Source organism: Mizuhopecten yessoensis, unplaced genomic scaffold (assembly GCF_002113885.1).
Source record: "Mizuhopecten yessoensis strain PY_sf001 unplaced genomic scaffold, ASM211388v2 scaffold267, whole genome shotgun sequence".
Classification (NCBI taxonomy): domain Eukaryota; kingdom Metazoa; phylum Mollusca; class Bivalvia; order Pectinida; family Pectinidae; genus Mizuhopecten; species Mizuhopecten yessoensis.
In genome coordinates this window covers 295,897-314,723 of record NW_018403461.1, presented here as the reverse complement: position 1 = coordinate 314,723, position 18,827 = coordinate 295,897, and the positions used below count along the sequence as shown (strand labels likewise).

The 18,827-nt window shown below is 37.0% G+C and overlaps 1 protein-coding gene across 19 annotated transcripts in view; it reads right to left on the bottom strand.

Annotated features, from left to right (window-relative positions):
- The window catches only part of LOC110445868 (twitchin-like), a 191,456-nt gene that overhangs the window by 9,350 nt on the left and 163,279 nt on the right, over positions 1–18,827 (bottom strand). For all 19 annotated transcript variants that reach the window (XM_021490707.1, XM_021490699.1, XM_021490768.1 and 16 more), the window contains 17 exons: positions 18,228–18,321; positions 17,494–17,697; positions 16,490–16,631; positions 15,426–15,625; positions 14,449–14,601; positions 13,765–13,810; positions 12,597–12,674; positions 11,472–11,574; positions 10,679–10,796; positions 10,010–10,182; positions 9,592–9,646; positions 8,742–8,883; positions 8,405–8,585; positions 7,854–8,078; positions 2,643–2,776; positions 1,665–1,821; positions 710–823 (listed from right to left, as the gene is read on the bottom strand). In XM_021490707.1, the coding sequence (XP_021346382.1) occupies positions 710–823; positions 1,665–1,821; positions 2,643–2,776; positions 7,854–8,078; positions 8,405–8,585; positions 8,742–8,883; positions 9,592–9,646; positions 10,010–10,182; positions 10,679–10,796; positions 11,472–11,574; positions 12,597–12,674; positions 13,765–13,810; positions 14,449–14,601; positions 15,426–15,625; positions 16,490–16,631; positions 17,494–17,697; positions 18,228–18,321 (2,319 nt within the window). The remainder of the gene's footprint in view (positions 1–709; positions 824–1,664; positions 1,822–2,642; positions 2,777–7,853; positions 8,079–8,404; positions 8,586–8,741; positions 8,884–9,591; positions 9,647–10,009; positions 10,183–10,678; positions 10,797–11,471; positions 11,575–12,596; positions 12,675–13,764; positions 13,811–14,448; positions 14,602–15,425; positions 15,626–16,489; positions 16,632–17,493; positions 17,698–18,227; positions 18,322–18,827) is intronic.

The following is an 18,827-nucleotide window of genomic DNA, read 5'->3' as shown; positions in this document are numbered from 1 at the left end:
CACATACCAGATAGTCTACACTCCAGGGTAAAACAGTTACTGTCATGTAAACATCACTTACCAGAGAGTCTTCACTCCAGGGTAAAACAGTTACCGTCCTGTAAACAACACATACCAGATAGTCTACACTCCAGGGTTAAACAGATACTGTCCTGTAAACAACACATACCAGATAGTCTACACTCCAGGGTAAAACAGTTACTGTCCGGTAAACAACACATACCAGAGAGTCTACACTCGAGGGTAAAATAGTTATTGTCCTGTAAACAACACTTACCAGAGAGTCTACACCCCAGGGTAAAATAGTTACTGTCCTGTAAACAACACTTACCAGATAGTCTACACTCCAGGGTAAAACAGTTACCGTCCTGTAAACAACACTTACCAGAGAGTCTACCCTCCAGGGTAAAACAGTTACTGTCCTGTAAATAACACATACCAGATAGTCTACACTCCAGGGTAAAACAGTTACCGTCCGGTAAACAACACATTCCAGATAGTCTACACTCCAGGGTAAAACAGTTACTGTCCTGTAAACATCACTTACCAGAGAGTCTTCACTCCAGGGTAAAACAGTTACCGTCCTGTAAACAACACTTACCAGAGAGTCTACACTCCAGGGTAAAACAGTTACTGTCCTGTAAACAACACTTACCAGATAGTCTACACTCCAGGGTAAAACAGTTACTGTCCTGTAAACAACACATACCAGAGAGTCTACACTCCAGGGTAGTTGCATCTCCATCCACCAGACACAGGCCAAGGGGATGGCTTAGAAATCTTGGAGGATCCACAATTACGCAATTTTCTTTCTTCGTTTTTGCTGGAATATATAACATGGACATTACATATAGCTATAGACTGACATTTACAAAAAACATAGTATAGACAAGTATTTAGATGAGAAGACATTTTAAATTTGACAAATTGGTTTTCAAAACAAGTCTATATTCTAGACATATACATGAAAAATAGAAATAGTTCAGTTGCGTGTAAATAAACCTACCACTGACCTTGAGTGTGGTTTTTGATGTAACAAACCTACCATTGACATTGAGTGTGGTTTTGGGTGTTACAGATCTACCATTGACCTTGAGTGTGGTTTTTGGTGTAACAGATCTACCATTGACCTTGAGTGTGGTTTTTGGTGTAACAGATCTACCATTGACATTGAGTATGGTTTTGGGTGTAACAGATCTACCATTGACCTTGAGTGTGGTTTTTGGTGTAACAGATCTACCATTGACCTTGAGTGTGGTTTTTAATGTAAGAAACCTACCATTGACCTGGACTGTGATTTTTGATGTAACAAACCTACCATTGACCTTGAGTGTGTTTTTTTTATGTAATAAACCTACCATTGATCTGGACAGTGGTTTTTGATTAACAAACCTACCATTGACCTTGAGTGTGGTATTTGATGTAACAAACCTACAATTGTCATTGAGTGTGGTTTTTGGTGTTACAGATCTACCATTGACCTTGAGTGTGGTTTTTGATTAACAAACCTACCATTGACCTTGAGTGTGGTTTTTGATAACAAACCTACCATTGACCTGGACTGTGGTTTTTGATGTAACAAACCTACCATTGATCTGGACAGTGGTTTTTGATTAACAAACCTACCATTGACCTGAGTGTGGTTTTTGATACAACAAACCTACCATTGACCTTGAGTGTGGCTTTGGACGAGGCCTCTCCAGCCCTATTGGTCACCTTACAGAGGTATGTGCCCTCATCATCCTCTGTGACTGAGGCTATGGTCAGTGTGCATATACCAGCAATGTTCTTGATTGACACAAGGGAGTCACTGATCAGCTTCTGATAAGAAAAACATAAGTTTGTACAAGTCACAACCTAGTATGTAGGTCGTCTCAAAGCGCTTTACAAATTATACTGCATGATTCTCTCTCATTTTCATAGACTGTCCATATAACAACAGGATTCTCTCATCATCATTAAAACTGTCCAAACAACCACATGAGTCTGTCTCATACTCATAAACTGTCCATACAACCACAAGATTCTGTCTCATACTCATAAACTGTCCATACAACCACATGATTTGCTGTCTCATACTCATAAACTGTCCATACAACCACAAGATTCTGTCTCATACTCATAAACTGTCCATACAACCACATGATTCTGTCTCATACTCATCAATTGTTCATATAACCACAAAATCCTCTCATCATCATAAACTGACCATACAACCATAGGATTCTTTATCATACTCAAAAACTGTCCATACAACCACATGATTTTTTATTGTAATCATAAACTGTCCATACATTTATCAGCCTCATAAAACTGTCCATACATTTATCAGCCTCATAAACTGTCCATACATTTATTGGCCTCATAAACTGTCCATACATTTATCGACCTCATAAACTGTCCATACATTTATCATCATCACAATCTGTCCATACAAAAATTGGATTCTTTATCATCATCATAGACTGTTCATACAACCACATGATTCTATATTGCCATCATAGACTGTCCATACATTTATCATTATCATAGACTGTCCATACAATCACAGAATTCTCTCTCATCCTCCTAAACTGACCATACAACCACATGATTATTTATCATAATCATAAATTGTCCATACAACCTTAGGATTTATTTACCTTGCCATTAAGGAACCATTCCACTTCTGGTTCAGGCTTCCCTTTGATGGAACAGGAGAACTTCAAGCGATCACCCTCATTTAGAGTTTTAGCTTCTAAATTCTTTTCAAAAGATGGTGTTTCTTCTTTAGATTCTGAATGAAGAGAAGTGATATACACTTACACAAGGATGTAACACATCATAATAATACAGATTTCAGAAGCTCACAATTATAACTGTTTAATATTAATATATTTGTAAACTTATATATACTGAAAGATAAATAATGTCCTGTAAAGAGTAAAATATTTATAACAGGCAATGTCAATTTTCAAAATTACAATTCATATATGAAATAAAAATTGTTAATAAAACAAGAGAAATGAAAAATGAGTAGTTCAAAGTAAGCAATACAAGCTGGCCAGTGATGGAATATATCCTTTGGTATCTCATATCAAACTCTGAAAATTCAAACAGGTCTCAATCAATGGAAGTGTGGAAGGGTGTCCAGGGTATGACAATAAATGTCATTTCCTAGGGAACATGCATGAATGGTAGTGTTCATTGGGTAGCAAGCTGTAAAAGATATGGTTACTTGTATAAGGAAAATGTAACAGACAACACTTGGATTCAAAACACAGATACACAGATCTCCAAATGGCTACACTCTACCAGCCTCGCTACGCTGGTTAAACAATCAAACAGTAGCTGGTTAGGCAGGCAACGGCGGCCAGAGTAATGATAGTGTTATTGGGGTGAACTGAGCACATCAACAATCATCATTCTGAACACTTGTGTATACATTACATTTCTGGTCATAAAGGTGAAGTTCTGGATACTGGTAAAAGTTGACAAATGTTCCAGGTCCTACAGATGGAGTACTAGATGGTGTATGTTCCGGGTCTTACAGGCCTAATACTTGGTGGTGTATGTTCCAGGTTCCTAAGACCGAGTACTAGATGGTGTATGTTCGACGTCCCATAGACCGAGTACTAGATGGTGTATGTTCCAGGTCCAACATGCTTAGTACTAGATGGTGTATGTTCCTGGCCCAACAGGCCTAGTACTAGATGGTGTATGTTATACGTCATACGGGCCTAGTACTAGATGGTGTATGTTCCAGGTCCAACAAGCCTAGTACTAGATGGTGTATGTTCCAGGTCCAACAGACTTAGTACTAGATGGTGTATGTTCCAGGTCCAACAGGCCTAGTACTAGATGGTGTATGTTCCAGGTCCAACATGCTTAGTACTAGATGGTGTATGTTCCATGTCATGCAGGCCTAGTACTAGATGGTGTATGTTCCAGGTCCAACAGGCCTAGTACTAGATGGTGTATGTTTCAGGTCCAACAGGCCTAGTACTAGATGGTGTATGTTCCAGGTCCAACAGTCTTAGTACTAGATGGTGTATGTTCCAGGTCCAACAGTCTTAGTACTAGATGGTGTATGTTCCAGGTCCAACAGTCTTAGTACTAGATGGTGTATGTTCCAGGTCCAACAGTCTTAGTACTAGATGGTGTATGTTCCAGGTCCAACAGTCTTAGTACTAGATGGTGTATGTTCCAGGTCCAACAGTCTTAGTACTAGATGGTGTATGTTCCAGGTCCAACAGGCCCAGTACTAGATGGTGAATGATCCAGGTCCTGTAGGCCTAGTACTAGATGGTGTATGTTCCTGGCCCACCAGGCCCAGTACAGATTGGTGCATGTTCCTGGCCCACCAGGCCTAGTACTAGATGGTGTATGTTCCTGGCCCACCAGGCCCAGTACAGATTGGTGCATGTTCTAGGTCATACAGGTTTAGTATGGGCCACTTGTAGCCATGGTATATTGTTTATCCCAAGTTCTATTCAACAGGTCTTATAACGGCCACTTGAAGCTTTGGTATTTTGCATGTCAAAGTTCTATTTATTTAACAGGTATAATATGGGCCATGTGTAGCCTTGGTATATTGTATGTCGAAGTTCTATTAAACAGGTCTAATATGGGCCATTTGTAGCCATGATATATTGTGTATTCCAAGTTATATTCAACATGACTAATATGGGCTTCTTGTAACTTTGGTATAGTGTACATCAAAGGTTTTATCGAACAGATCTAGCATTAGCCAATTGTGGCTTTCGTATATGGTATATCCAAGATTATAATAAACAGGTCTAATATGGGCCACTTGTAGCTTTGGTGTATTGTTTGTCAGAATTCTATTCAACAGTTCTAATATAGGCGGTTTGTAGCTTTGGTATATTGTATGCCCAAGGTTCTAATAAACAGGTTTTATATAGGCCACGTATAACTTTGGTATATTGTATATCAAAGATTCTATTCAAAAGGTCTAGTATGGGCCATGTGTAGCTTTGGTATATTGTATGTCAAATTCTATTCAACAGTTCTAATATGGGCGATTTGTAGCCATGATATATTGTATGTTCCGAGTTAAATTCAACAGTTCTAATATGGGCCACGTGTAACTTTGGTATATTGTATGTCCAAAGTTTAACCGGACAGGTTTTATATTGGCCACGTGTAACTTTGGTATATTGTATGTCCAAAGTTTAACTGGACAGGTTCCTCTCGAGTGTGTTTCGGTCATACTCCATTAATATTGTATTCTTGTAAACTGTGAACTTCAGCATTTATTTGAACATCATTTGTTGAATAAACCTGCCACATAATAGTTTAGATATTGAACCATTGCTTCCTGTTATATTTCCAGTATCAAATCAAAATGACTGCACTGTTTTTTCACTAATTTTTGAAGAAATAATTACCTGTACATTGTATGGTTATCTACTGGTCAGTTTTCCTAAAGGTTTGTCAACCACTATATTATTTGTCAAATATTTACTGCATCATGTTTATAAATATTAAAGACAAAATACATATACGTTGTAATGAAAATCAAGTATTAACCACACTTTTCATTGATCAGTAAAGTGAAAGTACATGAAAGAAAATTCTTTTGAGTTTGACCTCCGAAATGTTTGCATGTGAATATATCATTGTTTAGAAGATAACCAGATATGCTGATTTTAAATATGTTAAAATGAAATCAAAATTGAAATTAATTGGCAGCAAATCTGAATAAAATGCTTTTGATATGCTGTATAAAACCCTATAGTATATATATTTTATTATCGTATGTTGAAGGCAATTCAATTAGGTACGTATACACTGTAGTCTATAACACTTTCATGTCAATGCATATATCCAAATGCACATCAAAAACAGAAAATTTCCCAATTCTTTATGGTTTTATTTAGATGTATATGTACCTGTACATCGTTACCATGTGAATAAACACCAGACACACAATATTTGACCGCTGACCTTTCTCTATCACTCCTGTGCATATTCTTAGACTTGCAATATCCCCTACTTGAAGCAGCCTTCTCTGACCTTGACCTTGGGATATCACCCTGACCAGATATAAATTTGGATCTAAGGTGACAGTACCAAAACCTGGATCACCAATCGATCAATTTTTCATTTATTGAAAATTCAGTGGATAAATTATTTTAGTTTATGGTTGTATCAAACAAAGAATAGCGATGGGTGTTATTACCAAAGAAATAAACAACCTGTGCTCGCCTGAGGTATTTAAAGAACACTCTAACATCACCAATTAGCGTTTCCTGTTTTTTCGCAATGTCAGTACACAAAACTGATCACGGCTTGAACTTTGAAACATTCTGCGCTTCTAATGAACATTTCTTTGTCATCATTTTAACATTTTAGGAGGACCTTTTGAATTTGAATGAATGAAAGTATTTCTATATTGTGAATTTATTCCCACAGTCCCAAACAAAATACATAGTCCTTGCACACGCCCTTTTTTTAAAAAACTTCATTTTGAGCTTGAAATACATCTTCTGATGCTATTTGAACTTAAAAGTTAATCATCTCTCGACAAAAAAAGATGCAGAAGTATGTGTTATAAGGATAAATTATTGTAATAACTTAACTGTGGACACATTTATTGATTTATAAGTATTTTATAAAGAGTGATTCGATTTTGGTCCTGCCTCCTTACAATAACCATTCCGGTCCCCCTCAACCTTGTTGATCTTGTCAATCAACACCTCACTGATAGCGATATCTTTGTAACCTTGGCATGTTATCCTCAACTTTCAGATACAACATCTGAACTTCCTGACCTTTAGATATCACCTCTGATTTACAAACATGCCCTGACTAGGCATGCAACACTTATGTTACAGACACTACGCAGTTCCCCAGTTCCCGAGAACTCCCTGGGAGCCATTACATATCTGTGATAAATCCAGAGAACTCCCTGGGAGCCACTACGTATAGTTGTGACAAATCCAGAGAACTCCCTGGGAGCCACTACGTAGTTGTTACAAATCCAGAGAACTCCCTGGGAGCCAATCTACAATCTGTCATCCCTCTCCCTCAGTTTCTGGTCTCGTCACACCCCTCAACGGGATACTACAGATAACTATTTCTAAAATCTAACTACATATACATGAGCCAGTGAGCGTTGGTATGTTAATTGGTTAAAACTGGGATTATACTTAGCTAGCTACAGTAAATGCAAATTTCACATTAATTGTGATGATTGTACAGTGCTCACTACAAGTACATCAACATGGATCCAGTGCAACATTCACATCAATTACTGGGGAATTTGAAGCTCTTTGCTCTTTGTGTGTGTGTGTGTGTGTGTGTGTGTAGGATGTAAATATGGTGAACATCAACATCACATAATATTTTTTGCTGTTATTTTATTAACATTTCACCCTTTTAAATATTGCACCATTAATTAGTCAAATTTAAGATCACAGAACATGACTCAAACAATGATGTTACAAGATTTATGAGGTAAAAGCTTTTCTCTCACTCCAAATACAGGAGTATAATGTACAATATATTAATATTTATAAGGCACAGAATCCCAAGCTTATTTCTTCTTTCACTTCTTTCAGAGGAGCAAATATATAAAATAAAATATTACAAATTCTAATCAGGCAAAGAAAACCAAGCTTTTTCCATCACAAACTCCATTCAGGAGTATGTATAATATACGAAATATTTTAATAATTATAAGGTGAAAAAAAGCAAGCTTACACTTTTTTTTGCTCCACAAATGGCGGAAAAATGACATAACAACATAATGTATATGAAGCAGTAAATAAAAGAGAGTCTCATCTCCATTTAACTTGGAGATGCATCTGCTACAATTAAAGTTTATACAAGAGATCAGTCTAGCTTACTCATTCTCTCACTCCGTTTGGATGAGTACGAGCTGGAATCCTCAGACACTTCTTCTATGACACGCCGGCTTGACCTTGAGTTCGAGGTCGTAGTGGAAGATGAGGTCTCGCTGCGGTAGCTGCTTGACTCATCCGTGCCGTGACCACCAGTCGTCCGTCTCACCATGCGTGAGGTGGAAGAGGTTAGAGCTGACCCCTTTGTGATGTCCTCGTGACAAGCTCGGTCTGCAGAATAAATCACAAGGCCTTGTAACATATCACAAACTCTTGCATCATAACTTTAACTCATTCACCCCCGAAGACATATTTGAACTCTTCCAATTCAAAGGTTGGAATAGTCCATTATGAAATTTCAGGGGTGAATGAAAACTTCAATGTATATGTAATATATAGAGCTAAAGGGAGCTTGGCACTGTACAGAAAATATTTGAACTCTTCCAATTCAAAGGTTGGAATAGTCCACTATGAAATTTCAGGGGTGAATGAAAACTACAGTGCATCTGAAGAATATATAAAGCTAAAGAAAGCTTGGCACTGTACAGAACACTTACCTTCAACAGTTATTTTGGAGCTTGTTTCCACCTTTCCAAGCTCATTGATAGCCTCACAAGTGTAGCGGCCTGAGTCATCAACACGGGCAGACAGCACCTCAAGGGAGGCAACTCCAGTGGAGTAGAAAATGGAGTAATGACGATCTTTTACCAGAGCGACCCCATTCTTGTACCAAGTCACCTGAAAGTCAACATGCAGATGTGGTGTATGCATATCATACTCTTCTTGTGCAAATTTCTACATTTATGATAATACAAAATCTGAACATGACGAAAACTTCAATGCTTGTTTGCCTCATTTTCTGAAATATGACAAAGCAAGTTTAAGCATACTGACCTTTGGTGCTGGCTGGGCCTGCACACAACAGATCAGCTTAAAGTCACTTCCTGACTGGATGAGACGAGGTCGGAGATCAAAGCTGAATTTGGGAGGTTCATCCTTGGGTGGCTCTGGGGGCTCCGACATTGCTCGTGACATTCTGAGGAGGTGATTTGATATCTCATTACCAATATAAACCACACAGTCACACATATATATATACAGACAAATTGACCTGTGACACACAGCCACACATATATATACAGACACAATGACCTGCGACACACAGTCACACATATATATAGACAGACACAATGACCTGTGACCCACAGTCACACATATATATACATCGACACAATGACCTGTGACACACAGTCAGACATATATATATACAGACACAAAATCATCTGACACACAGACACACACATATATATATACACACAAAATGTGGTGTGTCACACAGCCGCACATATATATATACAGACACAATGACCTGTGACACACAGTCACACATATATATATACAGATACAATGACCTGTGACACACAGTCACACATATATATACACAGACACAATGACCTGTGACACACAGTCACATATATATATACACAGACATTATGAGGTGTGACACACAGTCACACATATATATATACAGACATTATGACCTGTGACACACAGTCACATATATATATAGAGACATTATGAGGTGAGACACATCATCACATATATAGATACAGAGACATTATAAGGTGTGACACATCATCACATATATATATACACTGATATTATGAGGAGTGACACATCATCACATATATATATATACAGACATTATGAGGTGTGACACATCATCACATATATATATACTAACCTCCTCATAGGGGTGGTAGACCTGCTCGGGGTCATGGGTGTCAGTGGTGTTAAGGCTGAAACCAAACAATATATAATTATGTGTGATCAATCAGATATTTAAGAAATTTTAGTTAGCCTCTCTTGTTACAGTTTCTCTAGACACTACAATGATTGGTTCTACTAGCTAGCTCTATAGCCAACACATGATAAATAACTCTCAGGGGCATAATTCTTTCATTTACTGATGATTTTTTGTGACAGTGGGCAATATAAAGTGATATTAAGCGAAATTGACATCAAAACAAGTGATAATAAATGAATTGAATAACATACAATGTAGATTATATAGCAGGAAAAACGCTACATAAAAAAACATGATAATAACCGAAAAAGGGACATTAAGAGACGTGATATTAAGTGAAAAGTACTGTACTAACATTCCACAGATATCGTAGCCTTTTCCTCGCGACGTCCGAAGGAATTTTGTGCGATCACAATGTATTCTCCTTTGTCCTCTGCCTTGCAGCGGCTGACCTTGAGCTGGTACTCCTTACCCATGTACTTCTGCATGTACTTGATACTCTGGGTCAGCTGATTGTCATTGAAGTGCCTGCAGATTTGACAATAATGAACAATAATAATAATTTGAGGCTCTTATATACCACTTTATCACAACCTAGTTCATAGGTCGTCTCAAATTGGTTCACAGGTTATTATCCGTGGTTATAGGGCCTTTGCAACCATCCTATATCTTTTTCAACTCCCTGGAGAGCATACATGTACAGCCGATGCTGCAATTTAGGTACTTACAGCTAGCATTTTACAATTCTAGCACTGCCCAACTACATACTCATTTACAGCTGCGTAGACTGGAACAAGTATCTTGTTCAAAGATACAACACTTAGCCATGAACACCTTCTGTCACGAGCCCGGCCTTCTACCACTAAGCTACCGTGCCTCCTAACCCATTCAACGTTAAAGACACATTGGAACTCTTCTAATTCAAAGGAAAGAATTGTTCATTATGAAATTTCAGGGGTGAATGAGTTCAACATTGTTTTTACTTGGCCAATTTTTTATTTTTGAAAACCGTCTCCATACTGACCATGTGATGATGGGCGGGGAAGCTGCGATGACCTTACAGTCAATCCTGGCTGACTGATTCTCTCCAACTACCACATTCCTAGGGCGACGAATAAACTTGGGGATGGCCTCCTTACGATCTGAAAACAAGCAAATTTACATTGGTTATTAACCATATAATTATCAATTAATAGACATAAAAGAATCACTTTAAACAAAACTATCAAAACAAATGAATAAAACTTCTCCCTGTCGAGAGTACAATAAAAGAGAATGGATTTTTATCAATTTTTAACGTCATTACAACAGCCAGTGTCAAATGAAGTCAGTGAAAGTTTTCTACAGTCATATTTTAGAGCAATTAGGAGCTCACTAGTTAACAAATATATAAGCAACAGGCTCAAGGGCCTTAACATTGACCTGAGTTTTAAATATCATTATTTTTATTGTTAAGATGTGAAGTGGAAACAACAGTGTAAACAAAGAAACATAGATTACTCGTCATATTTCATCAAAAATCCCTAATAAATATTAAAATAAATTACTTTGATATTGAATATTATTTATTTGTTGTCATTTAGCCAATTTTCCCACTTTGCTACCTTCGCTAAGCGTACACCAAATGCTTGAAACATGGGTTAGCAAGCTCGCCAATTTTGTAACAGGAGAAAGAGAAATTCAACGGCCAGAGCGGGGTTCGAACCCAGGACCCTCTGAATTCTAGACAGACACTCTAACAATTGAGCTACCTGGTCGCTGACGATCAACCCAGTCCAGTTCTGCTACACGATATTAAGCTAACAGAATGAACTTACCAAAGTAAGCATCATAGATGTTGTATTCCTTGGGCCTGTGTTTCCTCAGGGAGCTGTAGTTAGCAATGCGACCAATAGCAGGCATAGGTGCTGGCCAGTCAGCCTGAAAAACAATAGAATTGAGTCAGTACATATCATCACATACTTTACTCCCTATTACTATTGAATCATTCACAAAAAGAAATTTGGATTCATAAACAGATATTTTCATTTTAGCTGCTACCCACTATATGAACATTACATGCAGAAATGCATTTCATTTGAGTATGAAAGCAAAAACTCTTGTGACGTAACACATGGTTTACTTATGACGTCATAGATTAACCTTGCTCAATGATAGTCTTGTCGCTTCACTTCGGATAACATGGAGAATGCCCCTGCACCAAACGTTTAAATGACTACAGTTAATTTTGGTGCCAATTTTATTTAAATAGGGCTGTTCCGTCAATGTTGTTTAAAGGATGACGCATATAAAAAAAAACGCAGTAAATAGATTAAGAACAAATAAATAAAACTAAACAATTGTTCTATAGTAAAAATTTAAATATATGGATTGATTGGCTTTTATTTTTAATTTTCATGCTGGTATGAATTAACGCAAATCGGTTACATCCATATTAAACATGAAGCCCTAGCTAGATTCATGCAATATGGATGTAACCGATTTACTTTCATACCGGCATGAAAATTTTAAAAATGCTGTTCAATCCCTATTAAGAATATCACGATCACAATTATGGGAAGAGGCAAAATCAAATACATTTCTGGCTCAAAAAATCTCAAAAATTGAAAATAAAATTCATAAGAATTGTTCCCCTTATATCAAAACTACAAAAGCTGGGCAGCAGACAATCTTTGTCAAAATGAGTAAGAGGTCCAAGGGCCCTGTATCGGTTACCTCAGTTGTAATATAGTTATTTTTTATAGAGAAGACGACGTGACACAGAAATAACCATGAAACGTACGTTACTGTCATGTCACAAACATTAAAACAAAAAACATGACAGTGGAACACGCTTACTCTATTTACCAGAGAAAAATATTATTATGCCTGAATCGTGATATAAACCTATTATCCAGTCGTTACTATAGCAGAGGATTACGTTGAGCATGCTCATCACTTACATAGCGTTGAGCAATTCTGGCTCTGATCTTGTCGTAACGACTGGACGGAATCCTGGTCTGGCGGTCACTCAAGTCGCCCTGAATAAAAATAGAATTTCAATATCAACCAGTGAACATGAGGCCCAAGGGGCCTGAAGACACTCACCTGTTTTAAGAGGGGCTGCAACGGTTAGAAATAATGGCAGCCGGACAACCGTGTGTGCTTATCCGAACCAAAACCGGGTAACCATGTTTTTTGTGTCATGAAATACAGGCATCAATGGCCCTTTATTTTGATAAAAATATGATTAATTAATTCACTAAATGCATAAACAAAAGATAACTCAATACTATTCCTTGTAAATAAGTCTGAAAAACGTTTTAAAATCTTCATGAATTGACTACATATCGCTAGCTGTTTCCCAGACTTTGGGCCCCTTTGGTATTTCAGAAAAAAAAATGTTGGGAGTGTTTGAACAATGTATTGTAAATACCCCCTAATGGCCTCATTTATAAACAGATTTTGTTTTCCTTAGCAAACTTTGTAAAACTTTTATTAGGGATGCTAAATAATAAATATTTAACTCGTCAAACTGCTGGTTAATAGTGCACTATTTTAGAGATCACAAATTTTACCCTTTTCCGGCCAACAAATCTTAATCATCATCCTCTTGGGATATTTTTATTAGTCTTTTCTTAAAAATGTTAAAATAAAAATGAATTTACAAATTGATATACGACATATGAAGGGACAGCATCAGATCCCGTTCAAGGTTACTTGGCCATTAGATGCAAATGTGTTAACTATGAATTTGCCAATTTTGGGGATTAAGGACACATATTGGTGTCATGTACAGATGTCAAAATTTGGCTGCATGTCGCCAAATAGAGTAGAATCTGTTTTTAAACATTTTCTTCATGTTGGTAAGTATGGATTGTGAAAAGATTGATGTAACACAACCATTAAGTGTTTATATGTGATGTTTTGATGACTAGTAACGCATGTACCCTGTCATCTTTAGACCAGACAATGAAGACCTTGTCTGATGACCGTGACAGAGTACATACCATACTAGTCATCAAATAGTCACATAAAAACAATTAATGGTTGTGCTACATGAATCTTTTCACAAAGCAGTAGAATGCGTATGATATCTTATTTCTGTGATAATTGGACCACAGTACTGACCTTGAGCCAGGCATGATCCAGACACTCGTGTACGGTCATTCTCCTCCTACAAACAGACAACAGCGATATTGTGAACATCCATTTTTATGGTGTATAATCAGGTGGAATCTTACACTGGCTCCCACTAAGTGTCAACATTATATGTATAGTTCGTATTTTACCATGTAGTGCAGTATCTACCACAGGGTATTATGAAAACATCCATGATTACAATTGATTTTTGTTCGCCAATAAAATTGCATATCATACGTTTATGATCATTTTGAATATCTTCTTATTTTCCTATAGTAACTTCAGACTTTTAATTAAGGGAACATGACTATGAAACTGCAAGTACACAGGCATGCTACATACCACAATATACTAATAAACTAATAATACAAAACTGGGGAGGCCCACTGCTCATTTAGTTTACCACAGGTAATCCAGGTGAAATTGCAATGTATACATACTAAAAAAGCAAAGTATTTTCATCATTTACCTATATAATTACTGTTATTTAGTGCGAGTATTTAACTCGGGTTTATGTTGTTTTGCATCCAGTTAGCTAATTTCCTTACGTCAGAGACAAAAATTAACTACATTTATTTTTGAGAGGGAGACAAAATTAGGAAGGGGGCTTAATTGCAGGCACCCATCCTGTTCCCAGGACATTTGTCAAAGTGGGAAATATGGTATACTTACGTTGGCTGTTTCACAAGGAGTTTCCTAATGAAGTCCTTGGCCTCAGGTGAGATTGAGGAGAATGCCTCCTCAGCAAACTCCCAATCACACATCGACACATTTTGTAATGTCTCAAGGTCATCCTCGCCCGCAAAGGGAGACAACCCACTCAGTCTAATGAAGGAGAAGAACATTTATCAGGTAATATGATTAGTAAAAATCGGGAAATTGACTCGATAAAAGGATGACATTTACCAATACATGTACTACAAGAGACCCCAGAGGAAATTTGTTGCCCATCATTTGAGAATGGATTGCTCAGTACTTCTGTAGGAATTTGTTGCCCACCATTTGAGAATGGATTGCTGAGTACTTCTGTACAGATTTGTTTCTCAAGTAATCTCAATATGGAACAGGCATAACTAAGGAACAAGGGGGACCTATATATGATATTTGAGAAAGATCTGTCAAGTTCTTCTTGAGAAACAATAACCACAAGCTTTAACTATCAAGATCCAATATGGTTGCCTGGTGGCCATCTTCTTTTTCCAAACAGTCTCAGAATGAAACAGGCATAACTATTTATGGACCAAGTGGAACCTTCATATAAAAAGTTGAGAAAGACATGTCAAGTAATAGAAATAGTGATAACAATCCTGAACTGTCAAAATCAAAATGGCTGCCTAGAAAACAGACGAATAAAGGGAGAAGAACAATTTGAACACTCCATCATATGACGATGGTGATCTAACATGGACATTGGCATGTGTATAAGTAACGCTGATTTTTATAACCAGGTAATTCTTAACTTATTCACCACTGAAATATCTTAATGAACTATTCCATCCTTTGAATTGGAAGGGTTCAAATGTGTCTTCTGGGGTGAATGAGTTAAACACATCTGACTGCATCAAAATACTAATTTTTGAATTTACCTTCAAGTATTACGTCTCTACAGAAAATATGAGGAGAAGGAGTACTTTCAGTTAAGAACTTACAAGACGTAGGCAAGGACTCCAACAGCCCACATGTCTGTGTAGAATCCTACATGTTCCCTATCCACAATCTCTGGGGCAGCAAACTCAGCAGTGGCCGTAGTGACCTTCACCTTCTCATCAGGGTTGAGTTTGGTTGCAAGACCAAAGTCAATGATCTTCACTCCTGTGCTCTTCTTTGTCTCACACATTACATTCTCTGGCTATAAATTAGAGAAATTGACATATCTATCAAATGACTCACTTAGTCTCAACCAATCTGTTTTGGTCCGACCCCTCAAACTCAAGTTAACAGATTGATATAAGTTTAATAACTTGTTTCTGGATCCTATTTCATATATGTAATAATTACATGTTCTGTATATTGTAATTGCAAATTTACGAAATAAAATATGGTTTATACTATTAAACTCCAGAGAAATCAGCTCTTAAACTCTAATTGTAAATTGGAAAACTTTGAATACCCACCACCTGAGAATGCTGTCTACCAAAAATGGCTGATATCAACCTCAAAGCTCCAGAAAAGAAGTTGTTTAAAGCAATATGGCAAAATAAGCCCCTTTTCACCCCTTTTACAGTTTTGAATCTTAACTACCCGATAGAGCTTCCAACCAAATTTGGCTGGTATCCATCACTTAATAGCAGAGAATCCTGCCTAATATATTGACACTTTAAGATAGCCTTTATTTTTTGGCCTGAACCCCTTTGTTCCCCAGATGGACCAGCCCTTCCATTTGTACATTTTTTAATCTCCACTACTTGAGAATAGAGAATGCCTCCATCACAATGTGGTTGAGATCTATCTCAAATTTCAAGGGAAGTTGTTTAAAGTAAAATGACTGAATTACCTTTTTGCCGTGGCATTAATGGGAAATCAGCCCCTTAATATAAACAATATTGAATCCCTAACGCTTAGGGATGTTTTCAGTCTAATTTGATGAAATTTCATTTTGCAATTAAAAAGATGTCATTTTATGAAAAAAATTGATCGTGAACAGATGCCATAGTACGTCACCTGGATTGGTTTGACCACATTTAGGCAGAAGTCAAGAACTTGATATGGTTACCTTAATGTCAAGATGGACAATGCTGTTCTCGTGCATGTGACGCAGACCGTCGCACACTTGTCGTATGTAGTTGATGACCTCTGCCTCATTCATCTTGTAGTCGTCAGCAGCAATCCTGTCAAATAGCTCACCCCCTGCTAGGCTGTAAAACAGGCAATGGAACAATGTGGGGTTAGACAGAACAGCTCACAGAGTTGACAAGAAAGGACTAGGGGCATTAAATATAAGGGGTATTTCCAGCCTCATCGGGGATTTAGAATTAGTCATTATATTTGCAATCTGAAATAAGGTAGGCAAATATGAAATTTCCAATTCATTCGACAACTGGTTAAGAAGATATGGCATTACAGACAGAGACATAAATCTGCATTTTCACAATAAAATGCATGAATATTGTATGTTGTGCACGATTTGGTTGAAAATTGGCAATTTTAAAGGAAATTAACTCTTCAATTTTTGAAAGCCTCCCCATGCAACAAACATACAAATATTTGACATGATTAAACATTGTCATACCAGTAAACATTGTCATACCAGTAAACATTGTCATACCAGCGTTCAGTCGTAGAAAGGAAATTTTGTTTGTCATATGCAAAGGCTTCCATTTCTGCCTGCTAACGCTCCGAAAACATCATAGTTTGGTTATTTCTGCTAGCAACGCAATTTTGTTGCTATGGTAGGGCATCTACGCATGGGCATTATAAACAATATACACCAAGACAGATAGCCCCAACTAACCAATTTATAACAAAAATTGGTAAATGAATTAAAGTTGAAATTTGTACTTTTCATGAGGCCAAAAATTACCCATAATGCCCCAAGTCCTTTAGCTGACACATTTCAAATCAAGATCTGGCAATTAATATGCTCTTGATTTTTGAAAACCAATAGTCCACATACATAATATATACGTTTGACCTGAATTTTCATCAGCACTCAGAATAAAAATTAAAAATAAATTATTAGTACCTATATGCTATAATATGAACAAATTTCATACTCACAATTCGAGGACAAGAATCATTTCGTATTTGTCCTCGAAAGCATCATGTAGGGTGAGGAGTTTGGGGTGGTGGGTCTGGTTCATCACGTTTATTTCATTGCGAACAGTGGCCTTGTCTAGGGGATAAGGAGTGTTGATGAACTTAGCCACAAACACACGTCCAGTTTTCTTCTCGACGCAACGGTGGACAACACCAAATGCTCCACTGTGTCAAAAGGAAAATGTACAGTTAAACAAATGTTTCCTTCTCCCTATTCATAATGCTCCCATTTGAAAAATCACACAGCAGCTTATTGTTTAACTCATTCACCCCCGAAGACTCATTTGAACTCTTCCAATTCAAAGGTTGGAATAGTTCATTATGAAATTTCAGGGGTGAATGAGTTGATATTTGTCCGAATAAAAAGCTGTTTCTGCAATGTATCTTGTATTTATTTAATTCCTTTTTCAGCAATAAAAAGACATATTAATGTTTAGTTTCAAATATGAGGACTGTATTTTACATAAAATTTCAAAATCTATACACATATACAGTTTTATAAATATAGAGCGCTCTAGGAACAAAGAGTGCTAATTGAATAACTTTGAAAAGGCATTATTTTGATGACTGCTTTATAAAATTGTGTTTATCTATATGGCAGTATATGTAGAAAAAATAAGATTAACGACCGACTAAAAAACTACTGCTTTCACCCTTCACAGGGCTCTTCAGGTTATGGCAGTATATATACCCACCTTCCCAGTTCTTCTAGGATGTCATAGTAGTCGTATATATTGTCCTGTTTCACAGTGACAGGCTGGGGAACATACTTCTTCCATAAATCTTCATCTGAAAACAAGTCAAGTTCTCTAATGATAAAACCCAATCCTCATCAATTTTAGATTTTCATTAATTATTAATCGAAATATATGTTATGCATATTTAAGTTTCATCTATAATCAATTGTGTATATAAACTGTTGATTTGTTTATTGAATACCTTGGATATCTCATTGGCTACAGTTATGTTCCCTTTGACATTGAGATATATATATAACTTAATCAGACTGTTCCATAGATGTCAACCTCTGAAACCTCCAATGGGGGAGATCTCCCATATTTCCAATGAGCGAGAAATTGCGTGAAACGCGACTGAAACTGATTTGCTCAATTTATCTTTCCCTGTTTATGTATCAAAATAACTCCAAAAAGCATTAACTTGATTCAGACACATCTCTGTCATAGTCATTTCACACACCCTGCAGTAACTAGGAGATCATTTGACCACAGGATGTAGATTTTGAATTTGTGTGAGTTTGGACTTGAATGAGGGAGTTTCGAGGGAGATTTATTAAA